The sequence below is a fragment of the Numenius arquata genome, chromosome 1 (assembly GCF_964106895.1).
Source record: "Numenius arquata chromosome 1, bNumArq3.hap1.1, whole genome shotgun sequence".
NCBI classification, from domain to species: Eukaryota; Metazoa; Chordata; class Aves; order Charadriiformes; family Scolopacidae; genus Numenius; species Numenius arquata.
The window spans coordinates 112,195,440-112,211,297 of NC_133576.1; the positions used below are offsets into that span (position 1 = coordinate 112,195,440).

The following is a 15,858-nucleotide window of genomic DNA, read 5'->3' on the forward strand; positions in this document are numbered from 1 at the left end:
TGACTGAAATAATTTTATTAATAACTACAACTATTAACAACGATTTGGATTATAAATACTGGCAAGTCTAACTTCATTTATTGCAGGCAAATTCAAGTTTTCAGTCACTGTGTTTCAATACCATTTCCAGTTCTGACACCCAGTCTGGGTCATCTTCCTCAAAGTCCCTAAAAATAGATTTCAAAATGTTATTTTGCAAAGAAAAATACAACTTTATAAATCTTTATTTGCTATTTTTCTCCCTAAAATTACCCTAGGAGAAATTATGTTAAAAATATCAACACGAGAGACTTTATTTCCTGCACCATTGTGATTAAGGAACCAATAGACGTTCTCTTTTGAATTTACCCAAATAAGTTTTATCAAAAGCAAAAACAAATGCATGTACTAAGAGACTGCAAATGTGTTGATATTAACAGCTTGCAGCTGAACTGCAGTAATACGTGCCTTAATAGTTCATTTCCAAGTGCCACAAAAATAAACAATGGCATTAACTGAGATTCTGAGAATCCAAGAACCCTCTCCAAAAACATACACACATCTGTAAAACACAGTATTTCTGTTCAGAATATGTTGATGTACACTCCGCTCTTTCAAAAAACAGAAGTGGGTCACTAACATAAATAGAACACAGAAGTTATGAAATTTCTACAAATATTTCTCAATAATTAGATATCAAAGTGATTTTATTGCACTGTGCATGAACGAGTAGGAAGAATAATCCACAAATAGAGCAAACGTACCACTAGGCAAGTAGATTTGCCCCTGGTTATCTGAGTTCAAGGTCAGAGTACAAAGATATTTCATGCAAGAAGGTTTGGTACTTTACTGTGGTTCTAATTTCATCCCATGCTTTCATTTTTGCAAAGTCATCAGCAAATTATTGGCATGTCTGCTAATAACAAGCAACGTGTTTAATCTCAACACCATCCATAACTATAAATACAGCAAAGAAAACCTGTACGATAGCGAATGCATGAAATTTTAAGATCATTATGTAAGAGAGGGATGGATTTAGATGCTGAGAAAAATACTGTGGTTTTTTCAGGAGAATGTCTTTTTGGAAAAATCACGTAGAGGAACCAAAGACAACAACAAAAATACATGGATGTAATCTGGACGTACGTGTCATCTTCATCAGATCTAGGCTCAAGTCTCTCAGAATCTATGGCAATATCTTCATGTTCACCATCTACTTCATCAGATGCTTCAGTTTCATCAGAAAGCGGACCTCTTAATAGATTTCCAGAAGCTTTGAAAGTATAAAAATGAAAATGTCACCAAAATCCTTTAATTTTAAAAATAAAATTATTAAGAATATAAATACAATATAGCCTTTCTGATTTGTCCCCAGTTCTTAGCAGATTCCAATACAAGCTGTTACCTATTTTAAGTGGGGCGATAAACTAATAATACAACTGAAGTGCAGAACAAGTATTTACAATTTATGGCTGTGCACATCTATAGGCTACGGTTATCTTTTGCCGTGCCGTCTTGCCATCCTGTCTTTAAAATAGGGCACTACTGACTTAGTGAAGGTGGATTTACCTGATGGGGCTACAGCCTATTAATTGTGCCTCGCTAGGGCGTGCACCAGGCCGCTGAGCAGGGCGGAGACTGCACGGCCCTGCAGCCGCTGCTTTTTTTGTCCCAACCTTATTCAGCTACTGAGCTGCCAGTGAAAGTTCCTCATAAAGAGATGCAGTGGAGATGTGCAATCACTCATGGATTCTCAGCTGGGATTTTTGTAATCCCACATTTTAGTCAGCAAACAGAAAAAAACCCAAAACAGTCTGTTGTGACGCGAACTCAAGTGCACAAGCTCTATAACAGAGGGGCTACGTATGTGTAAAAAAAAAAAAAAAAAAATCTTTATTAATAAACCTGGGGATTTACCTGGTTTATAAATTGTGTATGTTTTAAATGCTAAACTGACATCTGCATTACTGAGAATGTTCATCAGGGTCTGAGGAGCTTCCTTGTTCCACTGCTTACGTGGCTTATTTTCACTGTAGTTTATAACACAGCCACCTAGGTATAAAATCGTTAATAAATACTACTTAGACAAAATTGCATTAGTAGTGTGGATTACAAAGATCACATTCAGGAGCAAAATACAGGAGGAAAAGAGTCTAGATGTTTCCATCTACAGCGCTGCTGACCTTTCAACACGCTGAGGTTGACACTATCAGCATGAAGAGGAAAGAAAATTACCAAAGGCCACGGCAGAGCCAGCGGAAACTGGCCAAGGGGTGTGAGGAGTCAGGGTCTCTGCAAGCTTATTTGGTGTCTCCATAAATCTCACAAAATGGGCTATTTTTGTGCCTTTTAATAGCAGAACACCTAAATGCATGCATCTTTCTGTTCTCTTCCTTTGCCCTGCATTTAATTATCATTTAATGTTCCTACCAGAGCTTTTGTGACTGCTCTTATTTATTTCAATCGCATCTATTCACATTTACTTGGAACACACATCCAAAATCACATGAAATAATTATAACAGTATATACCCCACAGTGTGGGGCATTTTAAAATTGGGGTTTCTTCTGAAAAATATTTCATGTTAAGTGTTCTAATTAAAAGCTGATGATATGGAAGAAGAATGTCCGCCTCACATCTGAGGTACATCATTAATAGTTCTTGTCTTGCATAATCTGTACGTTAAATGACAACAGAAGTAGAGGTATAGATGTTATATGCTCTCAATAGTATGCTGTACTTGAAAGACAGGCAGCTGTGTTCTGCATCAAATTAATTCCTCAGTGTTACCCCCCACAAACAGCATATTAAGAGGAGAGTTGGTAGGATAATTTATTAGCAATGATTGTAATTTCAGGGTTGCTAATATTATCTGTGGCTTTCACCACTCTTTTGAATCCTCCTATCACACAAGACCACAAAGAAATTCTCTTCAGCACAGTGGACTTTTTGAGTGCTTGTTAATAAAATATTTTAAAATTATTTTTACATCATTTTAAATTTGCCTTGTAAATTTTTCACTTTTAAAATCTGTAAAGAATGACTGATATTACTTGAATTAAAACCACATTTAATTAAACCTTACTTTTAGCCTCTTCAGACGTAAAACTGGAAGAAAGCAAGGATGCATTTTCTAGGACACCCACTACAGAACCAGGTATCCTTTTTTCCCATTGTCTCCTATGGGGATGTGAGAAATCAGTAATTCCTGGGAGGACGGCAGAAGTTTCTACTGTAATTGCAACAACAACAAAAAAAAATAACCAGCATCTAACTTGATTCTCTGTCCATGTGAACTAGTTCTAAGCGTACAGCACTTTACTAACAGTGACATTCGATTCTGTGGGTGCAAGTCTGAAATTGGTAAGAGTTCCCCATACATTTACCCTATACCAAATATTTTCAAAAAATCATTTTTTAACACTTTGGCCAAGATTTTTCTTTTATTATTATTTTTTAAATCTCAGATAAGCAGTAAGAATCAATACGATTGCAGAAGTAACAGACAGCGGCATGGTTTTCTATACGTGCAGACTTGTATGCTCTACCTGTTTAAATAGCTGGATCATTGACATTTAGATATCACTACATAGAAGGAAATGCATCAGCCTTAAAACCATAAAACTTACCCTCTTCATCAGATTTCCTTCGTTCCTTTGTGCTTTCACTCAAATCCTTAGTATTATTTTTCCTTTCTAAGTGGCTATGCTTGCTTTCATCTTTACTTTGCTTTAAAAGAGTAAAGACTATATTAACCATTATCCTTGTTGCTGAGAAAAACAAAGCAGTAATATTAACATGGCATTAATTATTTCAGTTTTGCTATTAAATGGCTGGCTGCTATTAAAGATCTTAACACTAAACCACTGACACCACAAAGCCAATTGCAATTGCACTCTTATCTATTACTGCACTGCATTTCACCCTGACTGCCCTTTTTTGACAGACAATCTCAGTTTCTAAGCACACATGCAATTTGTGGTTTTACTCTTTTACATTTAAGAATAGTGGCAATGTAAAGATAAATGAGTCATATTCCCAGGGAAAACAAGATGCACCCAAATATTAAGCTTCTCAGATTGACAGGTTTATTAAATGGAAAAAAAAAAAAAAAGCCCTACCGGCAACATGTTTTGAAAAATATACTCAATGTGGCTGAGCCAGGCTGTGCTAATAATGTACCCACAGGTGACTTCTTGGCCACCTGTGACTTAATTCTTCTCACCTGAAATCTCACATGGGCCCTAAAACCTACTGAGAATTACGTCCAGACTAGACTGTTTCCACAGCAGCCTGTTCAAAACATGTCCCTAAAGCAAAGAAAATGCATTAATTTTTGCAGCATCCCAAAACTTAAAAAAACAGGAGAGGGTTTTTTGCTTTTTGGGTTTTTTTTCTGACAAGGCTATAAGAAACTAGTTTGGAACTAAACTAAATGTGAGAAGCATCAAAAAGTTACAGTGGTGGGAAATGCACAGGAAAACTCTGCAGTCTGAACAGAGATGACAGCTGATCCAGTAGGCTGATCTATGGTTTAGCATACTAATAATTTTCTATATGAACTTTTCTATAATACAGAACATTCTAGATTAATAAAATACAAATATTAGCCTTATATTTGAATACTTACCTTACTTTCTTTCTTATTATTTGAGCTTCCACCAGCCATGACACTACCTGATACATTAAGGGACAGGTTCAAGAGTTAATACTTCTAGCAAACATTTGTGGCAAAGTGGTGTTCCAGAGGTATGACAGCAACACCACTGAACCGAGCAATGAAAATTCTGTGAAAGCTTCTTCCCACTTCTGTCAACGTAGCTCATTCTCAACAGGGAGTCCCTCTACTATTCAGTTCCAAACGTGTACAAGTTTTGGTGTAGCTAAATTTATGCAGAAGAAGAAAATCCAACATTGTCTCTAGAAATTAAATAATGAAAATAGCTTGCTTCACCGTATTCTGGGAAAGAAAGCACTGTCACATTTAAACTATACGCAACAGCTACAAGTTTTACTTGTTTTAAAACTGAAAACTTTAATTCTAGCACAAGTCTTAAGACTGACAATGTATGTATTGTAGCTCTGCACCGTACTTCTCATGCTGGAATAGGATTTACACTCTTCAGGCATTTTTCCACACAAGAATATTAGATTTTGAAATAATTAAAAGTAGATTTGAACATATAATACTAAGGTTTTATAGCTGTATTTAACATCTTATAATTCCTAGTCAAGAAAAATGTTGCTGACTTACCCTTTGGTCTTGCTACATTGCCTTCATGTTTCTTGGTTTCCTTAAATACCTGCTCAAACTCATTTGTCATCTGGAATATGTATAAGGAGATGCAAGTACTGTACCATTTTAACTTTCTCAAATTATTGTATGTGCTATTTGTTAAAACCAGACTTACTATACAAAAGCACTGTTACAGCTAACACCTAACAAATACCTAATTTTAGCAGCATTGTGTCAATATTTTCAAAACAAACCCTTCTAAAAACTCAGTTTTCTGAGAGGTCTACAACTGTATGACTTTCAGAGTAGGACCTACACAACACTACATTTCCTGTTGTTTTACACAAACAAGCTACAAAAGAAACTGATTTAGGATCTAAAATGTAGATACTATTGTTTAAATCTAGAGACAAAGAATATACCGTACCTCAGAAGGCAAACAATTTTTGATAAGTTTGGTTAAACAACTTCTTGCAAGAATAGTACTGGCTGATGGACGATTCTTGGGATTTCTTTTAAACATCTGTTTTATTAAGTAATGAAGTTCATAGGAATAATGAGATGGTAGTGGATTGTAGGATCCTTTGCATATCTTAAGGATGAGATGCTTCCAGCTCTTGGCTTGAAACTACATTAAAAACAAATGAACGTTAGAGCACGGAGTTTAAGCACAAAGTAAAAAGAAGCTGACATAATTTAAAAGCAACTTTAACATTAATTATATAAAAATGCATGGTATGTATCTATGTAGGCTCACTATTACCATACTGATTTGGCTCCTGGTTTGACAGTTTCAGGGTTCTAATTCAGAGGTGTGGAATAATGACCCTGAGTGAACACATCAGTAACTTTCCTTTACATTTTGTAGGGCTATTACATAGGCATTTATTTAACAATGACAGAAACATCATTTGCGAAGAATGAAATCATTACAGTTTCCATAAAAAGTTTGACTAAAACCAGATCGTAACAGACACTGCAAGCAATAACCTGTTCAACTGGAAACCAGGTGGGAGTTACTCCTATAAATTTGGGATTGTTCAGTGTCCTGGTTTGGGCTGGGATAGTAAATGTTCTTACTAGCAGCTGGTATAGTGCCGTGTTTTGGCCTTAGTTTGAGAATAAAGTTTATAACACATTAATATTTTAGCTATTGCTAAGCAGCCAAGGCCTTTTCAGCTTCTCATACTGGCCCTCCAACAAGAAGGCAGGGGTCACCCAAGAAGTTGAGAAGGGACACAGCCTGGACAGCTGACGCCAACTGGCCAAAGGGATATTCCATACCATATGACATCATACTCAGCATATAAACTAGGGGGAAGAAAAAGGGGGGCACAATCAGAGTTATGGCGTTTGTCTTCCCAAGTAATGGTTACGCATGATGGAGCCCTGCTTTCCTGGAGATGGCTGAACACCTGCCTGCTGATGGGAAGTGGTGAATGAGTTCCTTGTTTTGCTTTGCTTGCATGTGGGGCCTTTGCTCTACTTATTAAACTGTCTTTATCTCATCCCGTGAGTTTTCTCACTTTTAATCATGATTGTCTCCCCCATCCCACCAGGGGGGTGAGCGAGCAGCTGTGTGGTACTTAGCTGCATTCAAATTTTATTTTTATAGGAATATAGCATTCAGGAAGTTTGGATCATCTTAGTGTCTTTTACTTCACATACATGAGATCAGAATCAAACTGCAAGAGTGAAATCATAAGCCAGGAAAAATGCAGACTTCAATTTTTAAAAAAAAGAAAAAAAAGAAAAATCATCAGAAGATCAAAAGTAGCTCATCAAGGCACAAATAGCCTCTTGCAAATCTATACGAAATGGCTGAAGTTGTTACTTTCCTCAGTTGACAATCAGTCCTCAGTCAGGAATTACTGTATCCAAGTACAAGCCATCGGATAACTGCGATATCAGCAAGGACAGCTGTAACCATGGATGGCAACAGCCTGAGCAGAAATGGCTGAGAACTTCTACCTCCAGGCAGAAAGTTTTCTTATGGCACACCCTGCTGCCTTGGCTGCAGAGTGCCAAGCATCCCCGGCGTGGCTTTTATATCACCTCTGATGGATTATGCAAGATGGTATGCAACCATCACATAAAAACAGATACATAATATTATTTCACTGCTGCTAAAAAGGGAAGAATACTCCACTCCTTGGTATCCCAGCTCCAAGCACGGCCTGAATAACTGTGACACTGCCAAAGCCTTGCCACAGACCTATTTCGGCTAACACACACCTCTATACAGACTCCTTTACCACTCAGTGACATACAGTATAAATTTCTAAATTCTTGTACTGCTAGCAGTTGCAGCTGTAGAGAACCTTTGGCTGATTCCAAGGCATAGGTTTAGCTCAATGAAAGGAAACTGCTGCTTATAAAAAACTAAGACAAAATGACCTTAAATTAGGATGATTTCATTTTCTTGCAAAACAAATGTATCCTGATAAGGGCTCTTGTGTTAGCCATGTGTCTGTATATAGAAGCTGGAGGCAGTTAACAGCTGAAAAGCACACCATCAGCATGTAAAAGACAGTGTCCCAGAAATGACAGAATCATCCATCAAGATTCCCACTGTCCCAATAGGAGGATAGTGCTTGGACAGTGACTTACTGGATTTGAACGATAAGCAAATAGGTATCACTGACGCAAGGTACAAAACTGTTTATTGCTTACTACATTTTCCTATACTCGCACGCCAATACGTTCTCATTAGCAAAGACTTTGAGTGTCCTTGCCTCCGAGATCTTCTGTGATTGCCTTGATCCTGTAAAACAATGCTCACTGCAACATCCCTGCAGATATCTGGAACCAGTCTGGTGGCTGCTGGACTCCTTAATAAGCCCCAGATTACCTCACTTGATACTGAGGAAAATTAACCAAGAAAGAAAACCAGAAGGCAGGTAGTGGAGGAGAGGTGAGAAGGGTAAAGCAATATATCCCTCTTTCAAAAAGAGCACCAAACATATCAGTCAAATTATAACTGACTATGAATCCATCGAACTACAGCTAACTGCTAATTAAGTTTTAAGGAATTCCAAAACTTTTCTGATAGCGATACAGCTGTACTTACCGGATGTCTAAGAGTGCACAGCTCATACAGGATACATCCCAGAGACCATATATCACTGTAGATATAGAGAAAGACGAGAGAATTTGAGCCAAAAATTACAATTTAATATCCTGTCTGGAAAAAGTGAAATTCATTATGTGTACATAACTGAATTGAATAAACTAAAAATAAATACAAGTAACCATAAAAGACAATACAATTATGTGTTTAACCTCTCCAGTGGAAATGATCTTGTTTATTTAATCCTTTCCTGACGTAAAAAAGGATAACTGTCATGTAGTTAGCTTTTTATTCCTAGAATGACTTTTAAGCAATTTGCTGCAACAGTATTTATTCTTCTGCACTTGAAAGCCTTTGTGTTCCATGGCCCTTTACATCAGATGGCAGACACACAATCCTAATTCTGAGAGCTGGAATTCTGGCCTTGCCAATAGTAGTTCTTCTACTTAGAAAAAAACATTATCTTGCACCAAAAGCGAGTACTGCCACCTGTGCAAGAAGCAACTGATGCCTTTCTTGCAAGAGAAGCAGAAAAAACTTAAGTGCTAGAAGGTTTCTTCCCTCCCCTGGAAAATGAATCACTCAGTTCAGGTACAACTTGGGTCACAGAACAGATCTAGGGGAGGGGATATAAAATGACTTAGCATTTTGGATTCTGGGAGGATACTGTAAATGCCATACTATCAAGATGCTCTCAAAAGTTCTTGCATAAGGGCCAGAATAACTGGGCTCTATAAATCTAAATCATCTGTTCTGTAACCGGTATCCCTACGTCACCATCAGGACTGGCAAGAAGAGCTTTAAAAATGCGACCAGCCAAAAAAATAAGACCAGCAAAAAGACACAAACACATACATATGTATGTGCATATGTACGTACATACATGTTTGTACGTTTGTATGTATGTAATCGCTCTCCCAAATGCACAGAAAGGTCTGCACACCAGTTTTCAAACTTTTAAGACTAAAGCTACTGTAATCTCAGTTACCCCAGTAAAGAGGAATTGATGCCTTTGCATCTTATAAAAAATTGTAATTGCCTCTTTCTCAATATTCTTCAGCTCGATACCTTCTCCAAACCAAATATGGATATGCCACAAAGCCAAATTGAGACAGTAATAAAAAGACATAACATCAGTCAGGCATTATTTGTGGCCACTGAAAACAGGAATACCTTTTGTTGTTGTATGGCATGCTTTCCCATATTTCTGGAGGTACATAATAAGGAGTCCCCACATACGTGCAAGCGTATGACACTGGGCTATTGAAATGACAAAGAAGAAACACCAGATGAAAAGTAATGATTTAAGAACTCCATGCTATTTAGCAATGGTAAAATAAAACTTTATACCACTGAGATCAGTGGAGATATCCACATACTGTGCAAGAAGGCGCGCAGATCCAAAATCTCCCAGTTTGACTTTTCCACTTTGAGTGAGGAAGACGTTCTGCATTTCAAGAGCATCGATTAACATTATTCTAGGAAACATTTCTGCAGTTTGTATATACAGAAAACACAGTGACCATCATTTCTGATATTTTATCTTTCTATTTCCTTTTACTTGCTCCTCCTAATACTTCTACAGAAAAAAAAAAGTTAAGAACTATGTTGTGTTTAAAGGGAAATGGAAAGGTTATATGGGACTAAAGCCCCAGCACCAGTAGCAGAGGAAGAATCAGAGCTTAGAAATGCCTTAATCTCTATGCTGTACTCAAACCACCAAGGTCACACTTTCTTCTGAATTTCTACCTTTCTGCTAGAAAATAGTAAGAAAGAAAAAAAATGAGAGGCAAGGTATTTACAAATTGCACGCTCCATATATGTTTTATACTTCTGTTATTGTTTTAAATTGTTTGCAGTCTGTCATGAGCAATTAGTGCCAGCAGCAGAGTGGATATGAAGGGTATAGCTATACTTACATGATGTTTATGCCCTCAATATTATGTCATTCCATACACCAAATAATTTCTTAAGCCTAAATGCAAAACACAGCATGTAGCAGTAACAGGAAATTATGAAACAGGTAGCTGAACTTTCACATGCAGAAGAGATTTCATTAATGGCAACAAAACTTGCTCTGTTCACCTTGGATTTGATATCCCTGTGCAACACACGTTTATCATGAATGTGCTTCACACCCAGGCACATCTGCACAAACCAGTGAAGGATCTGAAAAGAGTAACTAAGAGTTATAACAACTCAATGCTGTATATAATGCTTTACTAATAGATAAAAAAACACTAAGAAAGATTAAAAAAAAGCATGTTCAGAATATCTGGGAGCTAAAAGCAATTCTAGGGTAACAGCCTCCAGTCAACATGAAAGATAAAGATTTAAGATAAAGTATATTTTAATATGGCAGAAGGAATGTTTACTAGCCATGCCTAGAAAACTCTAATAATACGTAATTATAACGAAGCTAAGGAGTCACTACATGGCACTTCATCTGATGGTCACTTTTGTAAGAAGTCAATTACAATTTCATAGTCAATTAACAAATTAAAAACAAACAAACAAAAACAAAACAAAAAAAACCCAAACCAAAAAAACACCCCAAACCCACACTGAAACAACACGCTGTTTCTAAAAGGAAATGTATTCTTTTTTTAAAGTAACAAATGAAGTTCTCAGAGATGCTTGGCCAATCTAAATATTAGATTAGGTGAGGACTCTGGTCTTTTCATTTTAAATAAAAGATGTTCCTAGGAAGTAGCTTTCAATCACTACAATGTCACTCCAGACCTTCTCCCAAGTAATTTTATAGCCTCTGTGATAAAAGGAGTTAATGCCCGCTGAATGGTTTAAACATTTAATTGCTACATAAAATGCAAGCATTTAGGTTCCTGGCTACTTTCATTTATCTTACCAGAGCGCTTTATTTACTTTTCATTTGCAGTACCTCTTTCTGCGCTTTAAATTCTGGCCGAAGTTTGTGTCAAATTCTTACTTAATTGCATAAATTTATACATGCAAACCTGACTCCATTTTTCACACTGCCTGCACAATTCTCGGATACTGACAGCGATCTCTTTTTTTTATTCCTTTCAGTCCAATTCTCGTCTTGTTCTGCTAGAAATTAACAAAGAAATAATGCTTCTATTCTATCTATAAATGTCTTTGCTTCATCTAAGGAACTTCAAGGTGTTTGTATATCTATAATTTGTTTTATGCAATGCAAGGTGCTTCAGTTTACGTGAAAAAGGATTCCTAGGTCCTTGGTTAAAAATACTATCTTTTCTTACCGTATCTTCAGGGAACAAATTTCCTCCTTGGTGTTTAATCTTTTGCATTAGATCTCCATCATCACAATATTCCATCACTATATACAGATGTCCATCAGCTAAATTTTAGGTAATTTAAGAATAGTTAGTATTTTCATTAGCAGGGTTAAATATATTATTTGTACTATAAAGCTCTGACTACATGCTATGTATTATATATTCTAATAAACACATATTTAATTTATAACAGGAATTATAAACAACAACAAAAAAGTAATCTTGATCGCTCAGGAGTAAACAACTTTAAACAAATAAAGGTATCTTGAGTTTTTAGATTTACCTTCAAATGATTCTTTATATGCAACGATATTTGGATGTTTCATTTTAGCCAAAAGAATTGCTTCCTTTCTAGAGTTCTCTACATCAGATGAAGACTGAAAATGTAAGTACACTTATATAAATATCACAGCAACAAATTTTCATATATACACATGATGCACCTCACTTTCCAAAAGGAAAATATTTTTAAGAATTGTTCTTCAGTTATTTTAAGAAGTCATTTAGAAACTTGAAAACCCCACAGTTTTTTAATCTATGGTTTATTACTAGCTGAAGACTTCTTCAGTTTTTTGGGGGGGTTGTTTTGGGGTTTTTTTTTTATTTTTATTTGAGAGGATACTTTCCTGCTTCAGTTAATGACTTTTTCTATTTCAAAAGCGTAGAACTATGTAACAAAGCGGCACACGCTGATTTTGGAACACCTGCCAGTCTACACTGCATGAACTCAGTATAAAGCCAAGTGCCCAGCTATTAACTGAGCTTCAGTCTCCATAAAGCCCGGGATTTTGTGATTTTTTGTTAGCTAAGTGCAGAGAAGGTAACCCAAATAACTGACGACCAGCAATAATATGAGGCTAATTTCCTCATTAGGTGTTGCAGATGAGATCTGCGTTCTAGTGAAATCAACAGGAATCCAGCCAAGAGCATCAGGGGAGCAGGGGTTTCATTCTAAGTGTGTTCCTATTTGCTCTACTTCCCAAAATGTAACCATGCACTATCTGAAACTGCTACTTTACTTATTATCAACAACATTTACTCAGACATAGTTATATAGCAGCAGTACCATGCAACTCATACACAAAACTCTAAGCAAAAGTATTCAGCATTTCAAAAATATATCCAGTATTATGATTTTTTAATTTTTTTTTTTTTAAAGCGGTGGGTGAGGTGATGTACATGTCACGCTTACCATGGGAAGTCTTATTTCCTTCATTGCATACTTCTGGTCACTGATTCTATGATGAACTAGGAGAGCTCTGCCAAAGGATCCCTCTCCTAGTACTTTCAGCACTTTGTACTCTTCCATTCTTTATAAGCCTAGCTCCAACACTTCTCTTCAAACACTCTCTTTCACAGGTTTATCTTCTAAACTTTGTCATGACCTTGATTCATTTTTTGAAATTTACTGTTAATATAAACTGCAAGAGAAAAAAACCACAAAACGCAAAATAATGAGAACGGGTGATAAATGTGGGTACCTACAACTATTCAGCATTACCACAAATAGAATTCAAACTGCTCTTACCATTTTTTTTTTGCTGTAAAAGAGGCCTTCAGAAAGTTCATACGGCGTTATCTCTGCTTTTTTTTTTTTAATTTTGAATGCTAAAGCTCTTTGAAAATGTAAATGATAGACCTACAACTTAGCATCTTCTTTTTGTTACCTGCACTTCTGCAGGCGCTTTCGTAACGCTCAACAAAACTCACGGGCACAGTATTATAAACTTCAAGCTTCCAGTGACAATTCTCACCTAGTACAGCATAAGTGGGATGGGATGGGGTGGGGTGGTTGGAAGGGACCTACAACCATCATCTAGTTCAACTGCCTGACCAGTTCAGGGCTGACCAAGCATTAGAGCACATTGTTAAGGGCATTGTCCAAATGCCTCTTAAACACTAACAGGGTTGGGGCATCGACCACCTCTCTAGGAAGCCCGTTCCAGAGTCTGACCACCCTCTCAGTAAAGAAATGCTTCCTCATGTCCAGCCTAAACCTCCCCTGGCACAGGTTTGAACCACTCCCACGTGTCTGCTCACTGGATTTACGGATTATGATGTTGTTTGCTCAACACGTTGGTACTTTTAAGTTAGGTATCCACGACTCCAACATCACTTTACATATACACCTGTACACGCACGGTGTTTTAATGGGCCGACACGTTGTTTTTAGGAGGCATCTCAGGCCTTAATTGTTTCTGAAAGGATAAAACGCCGATTTACTCAGAGGCTGAAAAATAAACACGCCGATTAATTCGCTTGAAAAAACTCTGAAGGCCCCTAAGCGATGACTAAAGATGGCGTTTTTCAGGGGAACGATAACACTCCGTGTGTGCTTCACATTAATAGCAGTTAAACCTGGTAGCTATGTCTCCCCTTCCACGAAGGGGGGAAGCTGAAGCCCACCCCAGGCCCCCTCAAGCCCCGCCGGGCCCTCAACGCCTGAGGAAAGGCGTTACTCACCTCAAAGGGGCCGCGCAAACCGCCCGAGGCCTGAAGAAAGACCCTCTCGGGCAATGCCCGCCGCTTCCTCCACCACTGGGCCGGGCACCCTCAGCCTCACCGTGTAGGGCTAGGGGCGGAGGGTCGGGGAGGAGGAAGAGGACGGCGCCGCCTCAGAGACCGGGCGGGACCGGGGGAGCGGGCGGGGCGTCTGCCCCGCCCGCTCCCCCGGTCCCGCCCGGTCTCTGAGGCGGCGCGGTCGGCTATGAAGCATCTGAGGCATTTGTTCCTCAGAACACTGGTATTTATTAACAATAACACCTCAGCAGGAGGCCAGTTAATACCTCAAGAGTCTCTTCAGACCCCACGTTGTATAAATCTCTGTGAACTGCTTCACAATCTGAAGTTACCTGACTGTAGGGAGGGACTAATTTGCGCCAGGGCACTAGCTAGTGAGATAAATGAAGCCTTAAGGCCACGCGAATTGTACTTTAACCTTGTGTTTTATCTATGGAAACGTAACCAGTGAAGTATTGACTACAAGATGTAAGGGAATGGCCTCAAACCAGAGAATCACAGAATCTTCTAGGTTGGAAGGGACCTTCAAGATCATCTTGTCCAACCATCAACCTAACTGACAAAAATAAACACCCACAAAACAACAAAATGCAACACCATCACTAAACCATGTCTCCCAGCACCATGTCAACCTGCCTTTTGAACACTTGCAGGGATGGTGCCTCAACCACCTCCCTGGGCAGCCCATTCCAATGTCTGATAACCCTTTCAGTGAAAAAATTTTTCCTAATATCGAGCCTGAACCTCCCCTGGTGCAACTTGAGGCCGTTTCCTCTAGTCCTGTCGCCTGTGACTTGGGAGAAGAGACCGACCCCCACCTCTCTACAACCTCCTTTCAGGTAGTTGTAGAGAGCGATAAGGTCTCCCCTCAGCCTCCTTTTCTCCAGGCTGAACAACCCCAGCTCCCTCAGCCTCTCCTTATAAGACTTGTGCTCCAGACCCACTCCAGCACCTCGATGTCTTTTTTGTGGTGGGGGGCCCAAAACTGGACACAGTACTCGAGGTGGTGCCTCACCAGTGCCGAGTACCCTAATCACCACACTGTTCCTGATACAGTGCTGGAAAACCAGCTAAAGCTGCTTGCAAAGCATACAGGTCTTGTGCAGTTCTGTTGGCAGAAGAATTTCCATTTTGTTTTCCATGCTAGAAATTGCATTTCAACTTCAGACTTCCAAGTTAAAAGAAAATATAGTAAAATCACCCTGAGCCTGACTCCATGCAGCCCCCGTGCAGAGCAGAAACCACCGCGACACAGATGTTCTAGTGAACACATGAACCACAAGATACAGCAGTTAAATCCTCCACAACAGAGAACCAGAAGTGCCTGCAAAAACCATGTTCTGTCTGGGACATGTTTGATCCCACATTACTTCTTGTAGTACTACACGTGGATGCTTAGACTTGCTCATCAGCAATCAGGAGGGTTGTCTGAAGAAAATGTAGTGCAATAGCACACTTGAAGTTTGGTTACTTGTTAGATGCATCTTCTTAGATGCAAAGAGCATGTCCTTTCTGCAAACAGAAGATTCTGGCTAGCCGTAAGGACCAACTTCTGTTTAACAGTGAGATCTGAATGCTTAGCTAACATTTTAAGTCACAGTTCACATAAACTTTGCATACTGAAGATCTGGAAACACTCAGCTTCTGCTGAATGTGAAAAATTTCAGTGTTCTGCTCCAACAATTCACTTCCAGAATTCCAGTTCCAGGCCTATGGCCATGTTCTCCAATTCATTCCCAGCTCAAAGCCCATAAATAAAGAACAAATACAACTCA

General features: G+C 38.5%; 1 protein-coding gene across 2 annotated transcripts; it reads right to left on the reverse strand.

Annotated features, from left to right (window-relative positions):
• Positions 1-12,872, reverse strand: NEK3 (NIMA related kinase 3). Of its 2 annotated transcripts, none has more exons than XM_074148340.1 (15): positions 12,756-12,872; positions 11,847-11,940; positions 11,528-11,625; positions 10,371-10,454; positions 9,665-9,732; positions 9,459-9,545; positions 8,286-8,340; positions 5,643-5,843; positions 5,234-5,303; positions 4,610-4,656; positions 3,609-3,708; positions 3,065-3,211; positions 1,897-2,031; positions 1,126-1,252; positions 1-167 (listed from the first exon to the last, which is right to left on the reverse strand). In XM_074148340.1, exons 1-15 carry the CDS (start codon positions 12,870-12,872, stop codon positions 101-103), a joined length of 1,497 nt encoding a protein of 498 aa, XP_074004441.1. In that variant the 3' UTR covers positions 1-100. The 2 variants fall into 2 exon arrangements, with proteins under 2 accessions (XP_074004441.1, XP_074004432.1); XM_074148331.1 differs by having other exon boundaries at positions 3,065-3,217.
• Positions 12,873-15,858: the final 2,986 nt, after the last annotated feature.